The 19,837-nt window shown below is 34.4% G+C and overlaps 1 protein-coding gene across 1 annotated transcript in view; it reads right to left on the bottom strand.

The window, feature by feature from the left end:
- LOC111064276 overlaps window positions 1-19,837 on the bottom strand; it is a 131,040-nt gene that overhangs the window by 34,636 nt on the left and 76,567 nt on the right. Inside the window, exon 3 of the mRNA XM_039430925.1 lies at window positions 3,740-3,907. Coding sequence (XP_039286859.1) covers window positions 3,740-3,907 — 168 coding nt within the window. The remainder of the gene's footprint in view (window positions 1-3,739; window positions 3,908-19,837) is intronic.

Here is a 19,837-nt window from a genome sequence, read left to right as displayed (position 1 = left end):
AAATGATAGGGATGTTAATAATTAAAAATATAGATAGAAAAATTATCATTTTTGGATGGAAATGAAAAACACACTTATTCATTCTATTTACTTTCAATTTGATTCGTATTTTTCAACAACTATCCAACTCAACACAGAATCAACAACTAACACAGAACCTCACAAACAGGAATATCACCAATAGAATGAATTACATTTTCCATCACATTTCAGTAACTCTTTCATCTATTTCGTTTCAAATAATAAATGTGAATGCAATTGATTAGAATCATTTCTCTTATTTTTGATGCCACGTACAGTGTGATGAGAATAAATCCGGACTGAATCAACAAACTATCAGAATATCCAATCCGGAACAACGTCACAGAAGATAGAGATTGATGACAGGCGTTATTGTAGTGAGACTCCTCGCTCATGCAACCCGGGAGGACCTTGACATTTCAAGTGAAAAATTATGAAAACGCTAAAAGTTCCCCCATGAAAAATGATCAGATTTAATGGAGCTCAAAATCGATTTGTCAGAGCCTCCGTCAAATGAGGCAAGAATAAAAAAACTACCGGATAGGTAAAAAATGAGGAAGTAAGTTACCGGTAGCTCAAAATAAACTAGGCCTACTAAAAGTTCGACGCAATCCTTTTGAAGGGTGCAAGTAAGATTGTATTGTGTGAGTAGATAGTATAGGTTACAGCTGTTGAAAAAAGGGTGACTTTGAAAGGTCAAAGGTGACTTGGGTGTGACCCTAAACGGAATCAGGATATTTACGATAGATGGAGGTTGGAGCGATAGTCACGCATTTTGCAGCCACTTGCTGATTGGTTCACTATCAATAATTTGCACCAAGACACGAAACAGGACTTATCAAATTAACACTTCAATATAAGTTATCACCGCTAGAGTCTAGAGATGTTCATTCGTGCGATACTCAAAACGTGATTTGAAGTTGAGTTCAGCATTTGTTTTAAATTTATTTATTAGTTTTTACGTGATTTGCTTCACTTCCGGTTTGTTTAATTCAACAGAAAATGATTGATTACAACAAAAGCTTCATTCCGACAGTGATTTTTATAAATTCTTCAATAGAACTTTCCAGCAATGTCAAGGTTTTTTCTCTATTGTATTGATTAACATTTTCCAATAGAGCGATATGCAACACATAAATTACTAATATTAATTGAAAATTACAACTTTGCAACTAAATGATGAGAATGATATGGATATCAAATAAAATGTAACATCAAATCGAAGAATTCTTCCAACAAAATTATACATCGAAAATTACATGTCTTTTTTTAACATCTCACTATCTATAAGCTGATGGTGTACCCGCAAGGATGCGAATGCATCCCCTGAATCGTTTCTCCTGAAAATGATGGATAACCTTACAGGAATACGATGACAGGGCTATAAACGTAGTCACTCTTCAGTATCAAACTGTATCTTCAAAGTAGCTTATCGTCAGTGAATACCTCTAGCAGTTTCCATCTTCTGCAAAAGTACGAGTAGTCGATCGATCAAGATGTTGACATTTATGACTATAATCTTTTTCAGGATGGGATCTAGAAAAGTTCAGCTGACCCTGATCCTTTCAGAATGCACGTACGTTAAAACCAGAAGGTATCCATCCACTTTCTTGCAATATCAGGAGTATATCCAACATGGCATGAATTCACGTTCATATCGAAGATAATTCGAAAGATAATCTTCAATAAAATAGCAAAACGATACTCAAACTTATATGTGAAAGTACTATATGTCAGCAATGGAAACTTTATTTTCTTTAGCAAGGAATACTGTACTGAAGTACAGTACTTTCAACATTATGTTTAGTCTACTCACAGGAAAGTATATGAGAACTGAAATGGTACATTCGTTGATGCAGACGAAGAGCCTCTGAGAGCTTTACTTTGCCAGTGATCAACTAACAGAGTGACTAACCTATTCAATATTTTGATGGATTCTAACTTCAAAGAAACCAAAAATTATTCTGCACTTCTTTCTGATAAACTGAATCAGTCAAGAATATTAAATTTCCACATGACAACTGAGCATGTGGCTATATAATCATAACCATAAACTCATTTTGTTCTTCATCATTACGATTATAGTTATTGATTTCCTACTACTCTATTCAATGAACGACATAATTTTTATTGGAATGCATTGGACTAAAAACGCAATGTGCTATGAAGTCCTCGTAAACTGTACTAGAATTCCAGGCTAAAACAAAATTACTTCAAACGACTTCAAACTAATAAAACTCCTGAAAATAAGCCACATTATTGTATGGTCAATAAAGTTCAGGTTGTTCCCAAGATGCAGCCGATCAGATAAGTGAATAAAGGAGATTAGTCAGGTTTATGATACTCATAATAATCCAGGTCGGATATTAAACGGCAGAGGAAAAGAAAACGGATCGAGTTCAACGAACTTGGTTGGTTCTACTGAAGCGAAGCGGGTATTGAACGATGGACAATGCCAATGCAGTGCTAGCCACTGTCTTCGATTAAAATCTGTATGAATCTGAGGAAGTAGAAAAGTTGATAAAATCCACAAGAATATAATTAAAAAATTACGTGTTTAATACCTCTTTACAAGATTTTTTTTAAAAGAGAAATTAATTAATTTAAAAATATAATGTCATATGAAAGAGCCTTTCACAAAAAAAATACGCGAACACCTCTTCAAAAAGAAGCTTAAACCAAATACAGTACTCTAAATATTTTCGAATTTAGATGGTAGAGCTTCATGTAAGTTATGAGGATGAATAAGAAATAAATTAAAAGAAATTTATATCTGTAGAATAATATTTCACTAAGTATACTGAGAACGGGAATATTCATGTTGAAAGATATAAAAATTGATTATTTGGATCGATACGGTACTTACTTGATAAAGGATAAATCTTTACCAGAGAAAACTGCTAGAACTGCTACAATTAAAATGCTGTATGTCTATGTCGCATATCATATTGTTGATTACTATGATATCTAGAAGAAATAATGTTCGATTATTAAATTATTGCCTAAAACACACCCAATATCAGAAAACTGTTTCTTCAATCAATCCAAGAATACTTATTTTACAAAGTATACCTATACTATACTAACTTTACAAAGTATTGTATATACTAATTTTGTGTGGTTTGGCTTCTAGCCTCATCTTTCAAGTACAACTGGGCTTAATCAGTCCGATTCTAAAAAATGTTCTAATTTGATGTTTTTTAAAACTGCAAACCCTTATCTAAATATTCTTCTAATCCTCATTTCAACATCATCTATGTATTCTAACAATCCTTCTAACCCTTATCTGAACACCCTCACCTAGATTCTTCTAATCCTCGTCTTGAAATTTTCTATTTATCAGGGTGGCCACCCATTTTGAAATGAAAAAATCATGAGTAATTCCCGGTTTTGCCAGAGTTAAATTTCAAATTTTCCAGGTAGAGAATCCGCGGTATTTGAGGAACAAAATACATTCGTGAAGAATTTATTATGGAAATCTTTAGTTTGATCTTTCATGACGAATTGCGAATAGCGTATTTAAATATCCAAACATATTTATAATTGTTGACACTACAGTCTATTTTTGTGAGGAATTAGTACGCTCTTTAACTACACATGTGTGTGGAGTGCTTTAGGACAGGGTCCATTTTCAACACTCAGTGAGTAGTTGAAAAACGAAAAATTTCTTACAAAAATAGACTACAGTGTCAAAGTTATCAATACATTTGAACTTTACCTTTCTTGCCGGTTGTAGGTGGTGTTGTGGTGGTCGGTGATTATGGTGGTGGTGGTGGTGGAGGTGGTTACGGCGGTCATGGTCGCATCAAGGTCGTCGGGTGAGCTCACCACCAGAGGTCTCTCCTGCTCGAAGAACGTCACTCGAACCTTGGACGGAGCCTTCGCCCTAAAACACACAACTCAATCAATTAACATACATTACACATACAAACAGCATAATAAATTATAAACATATGAATTACACAATTAATAGGCTACATAAATATCGGGGGACCGAGCTTTGCTCTGGAGTGTAAAAGCATAGAACATTTGTAACGGAAGATTGAATTGATAGTTTATATTTATTTACTCATTTTCTCAGTCGTACAATTATTATTTTTACAGTAGTATGAGGAGGCACAACAAGCTTATGCCCAAAACTGTCCCTTTTCATATGTATACTATAGTCCAAATCAAAATCTAGGTTAAGCTACTATAGACTACCTCATCAAAATAACAATTCATTCACACTTCAAAAAACAAACACATCATCAATTACAAATAGATATACTATGAATTCAAATTAGAATGATATACTTTGTTTGCTACAATATTTGTTAATATACTATGTACTATTCTTTACTAACAACATCTAGTTACTATTATGGACTTTCTGAAGTAAACATGTTTTCAAAAAAGAGAGATAAACAAAAATAAGTTTTTCTTGCTGAATTTTTCTTCTCGTGAGATCAGCTGAATGATACCACACATGCACTCGTTCACTCACTTCCATTACGGTATCGACATACGACAACATTTCCAGCTGTTTTTCCAAGGACGTATTATTATCCTTTTGATGTCCTTCAGCGAGTTATCCCAGGGTTGAGACCTAGTGCAATCGGATTTTCATATCATAAACCTACTTTGTTCCAAATTTCGTGAGAATCGTTTGAGCCGTTTTCGAGATCCGGTCACATACAGATATATAAACATCTAAACATATAAACAGAAATTGCTCGCTTAATAGTATAGGATATATACAAAAAACATAATAGATGAATAAATGATGAACTAAATGACATAATCAACACACATAAATAGACATCAATACTACTATAACCTTAGTTGACGCATTATAAGATTTAAAATATTAATATTCCACATATTATTGATTAGGAAGAATCTACTTTGATTGTTCGAAGAATAAATCCAGTTACACATACATCGATTTTTGTAATTTCGATTTTTTGGCGTCCTTATGAATTCTACCAGATTGCACATAACCTGAAACACATCATCTGTTTAATGTGATAGAATCGATAAGGACGGCAAATAATCGTATGTCCAAAAAACGATGTTTGTGTAACTAGCGTATGTGGATTAAATTAAAAAGAAAAATAATGGCATAATTTTTATGACATAATCTCCCATTCCTGCTATTACAACTTATTAAAGTGCATCGTAGAATATCCAAGAACTATTTGATTTGTTGCCAGGAAATCATTTTCTACAAAAAAATGTACCGAATGATTAGATGTGCTTGCAGGTAAAAAGTAAAAGGTAAAAGAATATTTCTACTCAAGTCCTTATCACAATAGATAAAACCTCTTAATTTGAAGTGAGCTAAATATAAATGCAATGATTTTTGGATCTATAATCAGAAGTGACTTGAAAAAGTGAGTGAACTATAACTGAAAAATAAATATTACTGTTGAGGTTTTTATTAGAAAATACACATGATTCCTATTAATTTGAAGTGAGCCAAATAGAAATCACAAGTATAAATTGTACGAGGATTACTCAACCTACATGAGCTTATTGTTAATGAAAATAAAAGTTGTGTTGGAAAACTCTAAAATTCGCTTTTCTGAACAAAAATGATGATAATAATATTGTTCAACTTACACACAATACGAGCTATTACATCACAGCTAAATATATCTCTCACCCAGTTTATTTAACAAAACAAGCACCAACTAACCATGAAAGGTCATTCACAAAATACTGTGACGGAGTCGTAGCTAATCACAAGTCAATTTCCAGCATCAATACAAGCACTATAGTTCATTTCCGACAAAAATAATAGCGAAGGACAGAAATGGGTCAAATACTGAAACTTTGCAGTATAGAGGTATAGTATAGCTGGTGTACAATATAAAATGTGGGAAAATGTCATGTTGGGTTTTTGTTTGATGAATATTTTCATCATCTTTGGTAGATCACTTTTGTAATTCACTACAATATTTTATTACAACAATTTTCCAATATTTTTTCAGGAACTCCATCAACTTTTCACGGAAATTTGTTCAGGTTGTCAACACCAGTGATAATAATCAATAGCCTTTGAGAGGCGACCCGCATGAAAAAATATGACCCTGTTACGTATTGTAAACAACGCACGATTGCGACAATGGTTTCTGGAGAAATTACGCTTGCAAATTAGTATGGCGTCATCGTACTCGGCGAAAGTTGTTACGTCATAATGATTCCACCTAAGGCATCAGTGAACAATAAGTGCACCTGCACACTGCACAGGTGAGAGCGTGGCAGCCTCGTGCAACTTAAAAGGTGAGCGGATCCAACTGGTTTCTTATCTATCTAATCGGCGAGGAAGAATAAGCTTCGAATTGATCCGGTATGTGAGTAGGCTTGTAATGTTTGGTTATAGAGTTACGTAAGGATGTTTTTCAGACGCAAAACAAATTTGTAATAGAGCACCGCTGCTCATTTTTGAGCAGTTGCAGCATTTCTGAAAGTACAGGGTAACTAGGTATGGTCGAATTGAATTGGAGATAACTGGTTTGCTGCGATTAAGATTAGATAGCGATTTTTGAGAATAGAACTGAGGAGGTTTGAATTAAGAATTGAGATTATGAGGATTGGATGAAAGCAAGAAGATGTCACTATACTAAATCATTACATTGACAAGTCTGTTGAGGAAGGCGAGGAATTGTTTATTCATCTCATGGATTAGACTCTATAGTAGAGTATTTTGACCAACGTTTTAAAAAATCGAAGTTGGTAGCTTGAACAACCTTGAGAACTAATCAGAGAAGCTTTCTTTTGGAAATAGCTTTCTCTGATTAATTATCGTGGATTTAATCATGATTAAAATTTAACAAGCTTTTCTGCAACTGGGCTGGCCGCTGAAATGTGTTTATCATTGCCAGGTGTTTAGTGGCATCGTGGTATCAACCGCGAATACTCGGTCTGTTCGCACCTTTGTTTAGGTTATATGATTCTTGAGATATGTGTTATATTTTACCTCAGTAAATCTAGAAATTTTCTTGAGTTTCTTCTCTCTATAAGAAAAAATCCACTATTTTCCAGTGAGAGACAACATATATGTATTTGAAAAAAATGTTCGAATCACTTTGATAACTGAAAGTTCGTACAACAAGAAACTAAAAATCGAGGAGAAGGTCGATCCTAAATATTCTACTTTATTATTCCTTGAACACCAATCGAAAATCGATTGTTTCGATCAAGATCTTGCATATGAATAAAAGTGATAAATTTCAATGTAAATCGCTTTAATCAATTGATCTTCTATAACACACTCATTCATAATCCACCTCAGAGTATCAACCAATTTTTACAATATGGTGGATAAAATCGCAATGCAGTCTGCATAGCATGTGATACTTAGTTATGTACGATGAGCATGATACATACAACGCCATGTACAACTTCTTCTTGTACATTCTTCTTCTCGCCATGTACATTTAATACAATACTCTGTGCCTTTGATACAATGCTATTATTCTTTAAAATTAAAAAGGGTTCTTTCTGGAATAGACTTCAGAAAATAGAATCATTACCCTATTCCGGACTTTTAAAATTCTATCTGAATTTGGGAGAGAAATAGTACAAGGATTATCCTTAGTTTTTCTCTCCCGGTCAGTGTTTTCTTGTGAAAATGATAAATAGATTATGATTAACTTCTGTCTAATAATTAACATGATTTTTTCATAACCCTCCATCCTACTTTTCCTCAATTCTTGAAGAAGTGAAGAGCCAAGAAGCAGAGCAGATAGCAGTGGGCGGAACCGACAACAGGTCCCGTTCTTCAGCAGCAAATTAGTGGGACAACTACAGGAAGCCTTCCTGCGCTGCGCTGCGCTGCTAAATTGCAAAACGCCGCCCGAAGAGCATCCTGAAATATTAACTATGGACGGAAGTAAGCCACTTCAGCCCATACCAAATCTGTCCCGACCTGTTGGACTGAAATCATTGTATGCAAATCAGCCTGCTCAAAGCAGTCTGCTAATCACAATGATTACAGCGTTAGTCCAGTGTACGAACTCACTAATACTGCCTCTCAACTTGATTCGAATGAATGGATAGAGATTGATGATCGTAAAATGGAGATATTGGATAGATACTTGATCCACCTGACAGTAGTGGAGTCAGAAACTATACTCAACCACGGAAAATTGAATAATTGGGTTTTAATGGATTTTTTTGAAATAGATAACATCACATTCTACAATCTCAGTGATTTTAGTTTTCTAAAATCCTTCATTACGACATAATTATTTTTTTACAATCATACAATATTTATTTAACAACAATGACAAAACAACTTAACCATAAAATGATTGGAAACGAAAAAACAGGCTTATAGCCCTTACTATTCCATTCGCGAATTTTGATTGCATATTAGTCCAAAAAAGAGAGTATGAATTTCAGAAGTTTTAAACACATACATTTTGATCCCAAAATAATCACAAAAGATTTTGAATTTAGAATATTCATATAGAAAATTAATTCAATCAACAATCAATCGAACTATCCACTGTATATAGTCCACTGTATCAAGTCAAAAACTAAATTATATATATTTCAAAAATCTCTTTTTTTACAATTTCAAGCTACAAAGTGGATTATTACAAAAAGTAAGCATTAATAAATCATTTCTGAATTTGTTCAGCATCCTAAACTCATTTCATCAATGATGTATGTGGAAATCCAGAGTGGTGGATGAATAATTATTGGAAGGACTGCCTCAAATAAATATCAATGCCGAGACCGCTAAACAATTCAATTAATTCAAATTTAGCTACTCAAGCTGGTAATCAAAATCTAACGAGATTGAACAAATATTATCCAACAGCTCAGCTACAGAATGTTGCAGCATATTTCAAAATTTCATTGAGATTCAATCCATGAAATCCGTGGTTTAAATTTAAATAAATACAGAAACCTTGTACGTAAATCAATTTAAAACTAGCATTTAGCATACATCAATTTTTCTGTTCAGGTGTTGAAATTACATTTTTTCCGGGATTCAAAATTATTTGAAATTAAAGATGATAACGGAGCATTCACTTTCAAGATTCGGATAGATCAAGAAAAGCGCAATTCTAACATGAATTGGAATCCAATCAGGAGAGAATTTAGCACTGGAGGTAATGGATGATGGTGGATAATAATAGGGAAAGGAAATTGAACGTTAATAATTACAGGTTATAGTGAAAAGATTTCACATAATTCAAAGGCATGCACGAGTTACTGCCTTCCTTATTTCACCGGCAGGATGCGTGTAAAAAATTACTGTCATCAAGCTTCCGTGCAAAAATGTGTACAGTACTTTACTTTCGCTAGTTTATTTGCATACAGTAGATTTGAAATCCCCTTTTTGAGAATAACTTTATTATAATACTACAATATTTCGAGGTCTGGAACCCAATGATAATAATAGTATTAATTTACACATGTAATGATACAGAAGACAAGAAAAGAACCAAGTACTTTATTGGTGAATAAAGTTACTTAGGTGAATCATCCATTACCACCAGTGCTAAATTCTCTACTGATTGGATTCCAATTCATGTTAGAATTGCGCTTTTCTTGATCTATCGCCAAGTACTTTATTGGTGAATACGTGGATTCCATGGAATCCAGTTGTTAAAAAAAAGATGAACCAAAAATTGAGTCTGAGATAAAGAAAAATCAAATTCTTAAATAAATAAAGTACACGAATAAGACCATACCCCCCTAATTTCAACATAACCCCTGCTAAGATTATGGAACCAGAAGAAGGGGCTTCAACATGAGCCCTTGGTAACCATAAATGAAAGAAAAATAAAAATATAGCCTTAAGTTTCAAGAGTGATATAAGAAAAGATGAGGATATGGTTGAACTTGTCAGGGTGGAAAATTCTACTTTTTAAAAGTAACTCAACTATTGTTAGTCGTTGTTATTGCATGTATACACGGTGACTAAGTGATCAGTAATGGAATACTCAAGAACATTAATAGAATAACATTCATGAGTTCATCAGTGAAAAGGAATCCCAGCTTGATGCCAAGTCACAACATTTTCATGAAAAGTTGAAAACAAGCCAGTTTTATACATTATAAGCTGAATGGAATTATCTGTGAATTTATTAAAAAAAAGTTTCATTCCCAGATAACATGAACAAGTAGTTAGTAAGCGTTGTTTGTAGTTGAAGCTACACTGTGCATATAGAAACTTTTGATATTCGTTGTTTATGACAAGCAACTACATTCCTGGACTTGGACAATGTCCATCAACACATTACATATCCTACTAAATTGAAAATTTAATCGCAATCTATTCAAAATCGAGGCGGATGGAATAAATTATACGGAGAAGATTTACGACGACGTTTGGGAACAAGCTATTTCACGGGCGGGGCAGTTAAATTTTCTCCGCAATATTCCAAGCCTTGAAACCAGATACAAATGGGATATTTAATCACCACTTACATTGAATGAAAATTTGATATACAGCCAATTGGTTGGATCTTCAACCGTGCGTGGGATGTTGAAAATTGGCAACTTAAGAATTCTATTGATGTGAAAATTTTAACAATGAAATATTAGTGGAGTCAATGACACGAAATCAACTACCCACAAAGTAGAAAAATTTGTCATTAGTATGCATTGCAGGTGGATGACCTAAACACCATAAAAAGTTTAAAACATTCAAATATGCGGAAACATTTCGACACTCAACAATTTTCAAACAAATAAACCGCCACTTTTTTATTCTCAACACGTAAACGCTCTCATGTCATAATGTGAAACACTATGAATTTTCGACATGCTAGATGCAATCCTCAAAGAAAAACTTCTCAAGTATATGTTAGCTGAACATGTACAGAGATACGTGATTCTAGCATTGATTTTCTATGTTTTTTGACACAATCTTTTCTATCATTTTCCTGAAATAAGGGAATGTATTGAGTGAATGAGCCTTTCATTGAAAGTAGTATTCATTGTACTTTTCGTAGGTATAAAAGATACTGTTTGTCATGTATATTTCAACACAACCAATACTAAATATACTATATACTTTGGAACGAACCAAGTCCATCTTCTAACGACCACTATAAACAGAGTGTTTCAAAAATCACATTTCAGTGGATTTTCACTGTTTACTTCATCAAACTCAAGAAATAAGTTCACTCCATGAGTGTATTATCATTCATTAGAATTCTAACTTTTTCCTATAGCTTCTGCATGAAGTCAAATTAAGAAGAGGTGAAACTAGAACATAGCGGAAGAGTCTAGCACGGAACTTTAGTAATTGAAGCATTGGTGATAAGTCACCAAACTTCTAAACTATAGAAAACAGTTTCTACTACTGTAGAAAAGATAGCACTCAAAATTGTTGTAGTAACAACAGATATGTAAATGAATTTCCCTATATTGTAGACACTTGGGGTATTGACAGTGGCGGCCCCAGAAATTGCGGGACCCTGCTTGCTGCTAGATGAAAGTTATTATTATTATTCAATACATATAGTAAATATATTACTATTATTATTCAATACAGAGTGGTGCATTGGATTTTTTTCCAAATATAATTTCAAGTTTTCATCAGCCATTTGAAACGAAATCTGCTAGTTGGCAAAATGCTTGTCTTATTACTCTAAAAAACTACCTTAAATTGGATGAATTGAATTAAAATGTTCTCTCAAAAACCAGAAGGGTACAGAGAATGAACATAAGAGAACACTGAAACAAAATACACATTCGCCTTAGAATATTGTAAACAAATTCAGCAATCATAAAGTTCATCCTTGACATTTTTGTCCAAGTGCGTGTGCCAAGACACAAGAGCCCTAGAGCCGATTCGGTGATGATGTCAGCCGCGCAGCTTGTTTGGCGGGCAACTTCCTTCTAGGGGGGCAAATGGCCGCATGCCATTGGCCACCTGACTGCCTTGGCCAACATTCACAGTTCACCATTCATACAGTTCAGGCAACTCACCTGCCAATACGTGAGTTCCATAAAATTAAACGCCGTTTAGCTGAGAGATCTCCCAAAGAACGGGCAGGTTTATCCTCAGTCAGAATATATTGAAAGTCATTGTCTTCATGAGTGATGCAAGATTTACGATCGAAGATTATTGACACTCCTGCAATTGCTTGGAGATCTTCTATTGTTTGTACTACTTATTAATAAAAAGGGTTTAAAAATGAAAATTTATTATTGATTTTGCAAGACGGGATTCAAAATACTGAAGACTACAAGCACAGACAAGGTTTGTGCTATTAGTTCTTAATGTTTGATGCAGATGAGAGTCAAAAGTGTCCTTTGGAGAAGGACCGTACACTATAAAATTGATTCTCGTTGAACATAATTGGATACATAAATTTCTTAGAAAATGCATTAGCCTAACAAAGAATGAACTTTATGTTGAATTTGGAGATGTTATGTTGAGAAGTAGTACACATTAGCATAGCCCCTTTACATCCAATTTCTTTTACCGCACCAATCCAATTTTTTTTCAAACTCTCCTCAACTAGAATAGAAAAGAACATAAGAAAAATTCAGTAGGCCTCTATCAGAAAAATCCCTTTTTCCAATTTCTTTTTCTACAATAATTCAAATTTCGTTTCTACCAGTGCTAAACTAGATGAAAAAACAAAAATACCTCACACGAGCAATTTTACATTTCCTCTTCTATGCCGCCCAAATTGCAAGAAACTTGATCAAAATGGTATAAAGATACATCACGTCTAGACGTAGGCAAGTCATTAGGCTGACCACAGAAAGACCTGACTACTTGGGCGGACGGTCACGATTTCAATTGCAATCGGATTACCCGCTCTCGGAAGAGTCTTCAAAAGTAAATTTCCTCTCTCGTTCCTCTTGTTTACATAATGACGCTCTCATCCCTCCCTCCCCCCTACCAACAACCCTTCCCCCATCAAAGGGGTACACTTGGCACAATCGTCGAGTCTGCCGGCTATTTTCAACTTTCTTCTTCAGCGCCAACAAAATACAGCATCTATAACCCACTTCTGCCACTCAAAACTCCTACGCCCCGAAAACGCGATTATTTTTTGCTTCAATTCTACTGTTCGATGATTATTACAGTTTCAAGAAAAACACAAAAACAAGAGCGAGCTCTAAGAACTTGATCTGTATTTAATAGCTTGTTCGCTCCAAAATGTTTATTTTTGCTCTATTTCCATTGTACAAATAGGTCGGTATTGAGAAGTAATAAAACAAAAACATGATCAAATGGGTTTATTCTGTTTTGAAGCACCTTGACCTAGTATCTGAATGGGAGAGTTCTTCATCAACTAGCCTACTAAAGTTGAACAAGATGATATGTAGCCTATAAAATTGGTTATTTCTTTATGAGAAAATATAGTGATTCCGAAAAAAAATGAGGGATCAGTGAATTAAAATGAGTCTAAGGAGAATGTTGAAGTTATAAAATAAATAGGGTGCAACACAATATAGATAGGAAGTGAAAGAGTAGAGGCTACTATTATACTCAATCTGAATATTGTAAGATTCTTTTCCTCCTCAAATCATTCAACAAGTAGAAATTGAAATATGATTATTTTTGAACACATGATGTATATTTCATAATACTGGCAACAGATCAAATTCTTTGCCAGTGTGGCTGTTTCGTAGAATTCGAATGAAGTCTATCTCTACTTTTCCCATTTTTGTGTCAAGGTATCTCAAGATGGCCAAATTTTTTTGATGAAATTATTAATGAAGAAATGAGTTATAATGAAGTATACGATGAAGTTTCAATATTGGGGAGAAATGGGAACATATTTTTTCAGGAACATCTAATAAATAATCGATATAATCTTTTATTAGAGCTTAGTGTTGTGGAAGGAAGCAGATGTTTCTCGGCCATCTGGATCGAAAATCGGTTGCGAAACTGAAGTAAAGACTTCCCCACGCTCAACAAACAAAGCTGGGGATGAAGATTGAAAAGAGAGAATTGAAAAAAGAGAGAGGACGAAAGGAAGACGATATTGACGGAGGGAAGGATCAGATAGATATGGAGGCCACTATTTACTGAGACGACAAAACTGTAGCGAGACGAAGGATTAGAAAGATCCATAGTTTGCTCCATTCGGAAGATTGATTCCGGATTATTTATGTATATTTTTTTGGAAATACACAAAAAATGAAGACAGGAATTTAAGACAACAATTTTTTACCAGAGCCAAGTATAATACTCATTTGATTACAGTATAGTCGAACACAAGGATTTTTCTTTTGGTTCTTTGAGATACGTTGTGTCGATTTGAACAGTATTATAAATGGATTTTATTATTCCATCTCATTTCTAAGCATAAGAAACGGTTGACAGACCAATTAAATTTATTGATGAGTTTAGAATATCAGTTTTCCAATAGGAACCCAAAACATTACAAGCATCGTATGGACATGGAGTGGAAGAGGGCTTTTGATAGTTACAATGAATATTGTGGAGTGAATAAAAGTTATAAGCATTTTTCAAGTATATAATTACGTGTTCTCAGTGAATAACTCATTCTAAAAAATTGGAATATCATTGAATACACTAAAAAGATTATTATGAGTTCTTAGAACTGTTTATAGTTCAATGGTAATTAGCATGTATGTGATGCTGTAACGTAACAACCATGACCTTCTTTCTTCAGAGGTCTTTACAGATCTCTTCCTTCTTCTTCAACTTGACTATCTCAGATTCTTATTGATTTCAGTAATTCTATACAATCACAGTGAGAGTGAACTCCTCATCTCCAAAACCAATGACTTTAAAGAATGCTGAGGAACAGCAAAAATGAACAAGCTAAAACTGAACAGACCACAAAAAACTATTAAAATCTAAAACAAAAATTGGAGTACAATGACAGAGGAGTACCATTAAAACCAAATTTGTAAAAACTGAAATACTGTGTAACTTTCTCACTAGAACCTTCCAAATATGACAGCTTTTCCCCGATACGATAAGAGGGAGTAACGTCTCACTTGAGCAGTTGTGAGTGCTAAATCACAACTTGGTTTCAATGGACGTTGGTGATTTACGTCAGCACAGTTCGGTCCTCAGCCAACAACAGGTGTGTGGGTTTTCAACGGCCAATTCGCACCTACGTCAATGCTGGCAACCGCGTTTTGATGATGATGATGATGATGATGATGGTAATGATGGTGATGATGAAGACATCGATGTTGTTGAGTGATGATAAAATGTAGGGGAAAAGGAATATGGAATGAGGATGTTGATAAAACTCTCAATGATAATGATGTAGAAGGAATGTAAAGAGAGAAAGATAAATATGGGAGGGATGAGCTAATGGAGAGGATGAAAGAGTGGAAGAAGTCGGAAATGGTAAGAGTAGCGGTGAATGAATGTGAGGAGCATATTCTAGATCGTGATGTCCCAATCGACCGAAAGTGATAGGATTCCCATCCAGCCGTAAAATTCATTTTCCCATTTGGCCGAACGCTTTCGGTCATTTGCAACAAACTAGAGGAATTTTCGGACGATTGGGAATCCTGTTACTTTCGGTCGTTTGAGAAACCTATCACTTTCGGTCAGTTGGGACTCTCAACACTTTCGGCTCAATGCGACAAACAACGTTTTCTGTCGATTGGGAAAATTCTTAAAAGTTTTCGGTCATTTCGGATTCGGCTGAATGAGAAAGTTCAAGTTTCAATATTTCATTAATTCTGTCGAATGGGAAAAAGAAGTTTTCGACTGTTTGGGAAAATATAGCGTTTCGGTCGTTTGGGATTCGGTCTAATTGACATGCCACCATTATAGAGAATGGAAATGGGAGAGAATGGTGGGAAGAGAATAGTAATTATAGTAAGATGTCGTACAGTGAGAGAAGGTGGGGGAATATGATAATTAGAAATAACAGGAATGAGAAGAAAACAGAAAAAATTGAGACAAGAAAATGGAAAGTGAATGAACAATAGGCAAAATGGGGGGTGAAGAATGAACGTATGACAGAAAGAAAGGTGAGGAATAGTTATGTAATTGCTGGAAAATATGCGAAGAGGATGGAAGGAGGAGAGAAAGGTGAAAAATGATTGATTGATTTCTATCACTGTGTTAGGTCTATAGAAAGATGCATTGCATGATAAACAACATTACAAAATAAAAGGGTGGAGAAAGAGAAAATAAAAGTGTGAAGGAAGAGGAGAAGAAATACGAGAGATAGGAACATAAATAGAAGACGGATAAGAAAAAATAGGAGATGTAGGATGACAAATAGTAGAAGACAGAAAAAGGAAAAGGAAATGTTATTGATATTGGAATGTATGTGAAGAACAGCCATTGGGAGATGAAAAACAAAGAAGAGAAAAAGAATAAGCTGAAAATTTGAATGAAGGAAGAAAAAGAGGAATTAAATGGAAGATGACGAGGATTCTATAGTTATTTGTATATCTAGAGTGAAAAGTGCTGTTTTTTCTCCCTGAGGGAAAAGTTTGAAGCCCGAGGCGAAGCCGAGGGCAACAATTTTCCTGAGGGAGAAAAAACATTTTTCACTCGTGATATACACAACATTTTTCCTCCACCTACATTTTTATGAAAACTGCAAATAAAATAATTTTCAAAAACGTAGTATGTGACCAAACAATGTGTTACAACATAATCTAAAAAGTAAACAGAAACAGCTGACTTTTAATCACAGTTCTCCTCCGACAGCACTATCTGTCGGCTAAAGTTGTAACAACAATGACAGCCACAACTACAGCTATGATGAAGTTTCCGTTTCAAATTTGATTAGTTAATAAGTAATATTCGTTGGCTGGTATTTTGAATAACATGGATTAAAAGAAAAAAATATAATTTTTTTCTAGTATAGTGATATGAAGTTTGTAATAATAATTTCAGCATACAAACATAAATTTTATATATCGATCAAATGTCTGGTTGAGGTATTGAATTTAGTTGGTTTAATGACTACTCTATATGCTTCCTCATCTGAGCTTAGACCTTTTGACCTATTCCAAATGTACGTTTTTAAAATAGAGATGCTTCCCCATGTTATTTAAATGGAGTCACTTTTACTCCCTAGGGAGTTTTTCTGTTTTTTAGTACCGAGAGCGAAAAAGTGACACTTTAGTATCATGTTTCAGGGAGTAAAGTAAGTACTTTTGACAGTAGGTGGAGGAAAAAGTACATTACATGTAGAATTTGAAGAAAAAGGACATAAATTAAATTGTAAATGGAGGCGAATGAGAAGAGATGAAGGAAAGTCCTGAGGAGAATAAGTAAAGAGAGTTGGTGTTCCAGTTGATGGGAGATAGCGAAATCGGCCGGCCAGTGTGACACGGCTAAAATTCGGCAGAAACGCCTCGGCTATATTTAGCATGTGACGTCGACGTCCCCAGTTGACAACACTGAAAAAGCGCCATGCCGCTAATAAGCACATCCTTCCCCCAGTCAAACGCTACTCACTCGAAAACGTGTAGATATTTCTCCAATATTGTATTATCAATTACAATACAATGCTACACAGAGAATATGCTGCACTATCTTGAAATACATCTAATCTATTTTCTATCCCACGAATTAATTTTCATCAGTTAGCATAATCACCGTTAGGTGTGAATGAAATTGTTCATTGCAATAAGCTTGGTAGCCTACTCATCCAATGCAAAACGTTTGTTTGAAAAACTTCATAATAAATTAAATTAAAAATCTCTAATAGAATGATGTGTTAGTATTGAAAATTTTAAAGGGTGTACTATCGTTTTTGAAAATGTAGCGTGAAATCTTCTACAAAATGAGTTCAACCTTCAAGAGCTGAATAGAAGCTACATTTGATACATGTAAAATTTGATTGAATTGAAATGTTAGATCGACAGCCTCATTCCTATAAACGATTGTATCAAGTGGAATGGGTATGTTTGAACTACAAAAATACACTGGCAAATAAAACTCATTTTCAAAGTCTAATGGAGAAGAATGATTGCGGAAGTGGGAATTGTTAGGAGATGAAGGATTAAGAAATTCAAATTAATTATATTTGTCTTTGATGATCTATTTCATCTTGGTTGTTTGCTATATTATTGAGCGCTTCCAATTCGTTAATCATTCACTGCCTCAAAACTGAAAAAAAGTTTGTATAGAACACATTTTGTTCAATATAGCCCAAAAATCTACATTCAACTACCTTGAAGCATACGAATTTTACGATCACATAACATGAATTTTCCACCTCTCAATCATATCAAGAAATGTAAAAACAACATCCAGTTGAATATCAATAAGATTTATACTCCACTATATGTTGTACTATGTTAGCCTTGAGAAAAGATAGCTTACTTTTCATCTTTCCTATTTCCCATCATCTATTCTCCCTGGTACAAGATGGATTGTATAATGGAAGGAAACAACAAAAAAACAATATGGGATCAGTTTAAATGCACGAAGCGTTTGTTGCCCGAGTGTGGCATGAATAATATTGAACGTGCTGGAAAGGGCTCGGAGAACACAGTGCGTGTTGAAAAGGGTTGCAACAACCCTTCAGAGTAAACATACACTTTTTTCAAGTGTTACTGGCAATCGATCAAAACAACTACCATGTGGAGCCAAGAGTTCCTCTTTGTTAGTGGCATAAGACTGGATTCTAGGTTGGGTGTTTACAATGTCAAAACATTAATAATTCAGGAATAGGATCATCACATATAAGTATTGAGCTATTCTAGCAAAATATCTTAGGACAAGCGGGAAAATAGCAAGAAAGTATAGAAAGTGCCAGAACTTGCCAGTAGCAAGTATATAGCAATAGCAAGAAAGTAACGTTGCTGCCTGATATTTCACATGCTATTCTGATTCACAATATTTATTCATTTATACATTGATACATAGGTTACAATATCATTCTCAACTATGAATGATTGGGAAAGGAACAGTTCTCGGCTTTAGACCTGTTGTTCCTTTCCCAAATTTAGATAGAAATTGTCCAAAAATAGGTTATGTTCCGATCATCAATGCAGCAGATGAATCCAAATTTTTTGTTGGTAATCAGTAGCTTATACAGTGGTTTATTTTGTATCTAATAATGCGCAGGTAAAACCAAATTGCATCGTCAATATTGGAAAGGAGATATTGAGAGGATGGAAAATGAGAGAATGGAGATTAAGAGAATTCCAAGAGCAGTAATAATCACAATAATTGAAAATAATATTTCACAAAATTGAAAGATAGGTATTGACAGGTGGGAGTAAAAATTATTGGAGTCGAATTTGGCTACTCCTTTGAGCCATAACCTTGGGAGAAGGCAATGAAGGGTCTCTTCAATATCAATTTCATAAATTCAAGTTAGTTGTATGCTAACTTAAGTAATAACACAATGCAATTGCGAGAAAGAAATTAGGAGAATCTAGAAAGGGATTATATTATTTTCTCTTCACACTACCTATATTATACAACAGTAAATTGAAAAATTAGAAAAATATTTTTGTTCTATGAGAAGACAAGAGTCCCTTGATCAGACAAGAGATGCACAGGTAGATGAAGGAGTGCTTGCCTAGAATAAGCTTGAAAAACGGATGATTTTGATAAAAAATTCCTTGTCATGGTTGCTGAGTCGAAAGAATGCTAGAGATGGAAGAAGCAGTCGAAATTCAGATGAGGAAAAGAGAATGGAGACTTGGAAGGACTATCACGTTTTATAAGCGAGGATGAGATCACAGTTTCATTTAGCGTTCACTTCAGTAAGAGGAAAGAAAAGAGAGGAAATAATAAGAAAGGGGGAAGAAGAAGGAACAGGTTTTTCTCTCACTTGAGATGTACTTGACTGTACACTACATGCTATTTTTCTTATGCATGCTAAGTAGTTGAGAGACAAATCAAATTGTAAGGGAATTTGTCTTCACA

The sequence above is a fragment of the Nilaparvata lugens genome, chromosome 6 (assembly GCF_014356525.2).
Source record: "Nilaparvata lugens isolate BPH chromosome 6, ASM1435652v1, whole genome shotgun sequence".
NCBI classification, from domain to species: domain Eukaryota; kingdom Metazoa; phylum Arthropoda; class Insecta; order Hemiptera; family Delphacidae; genus Nilaparvata; species Nilaparvata lugens.
This window is presented reverse-complemented; position numbering and strand designations above follow the sequence as displayed.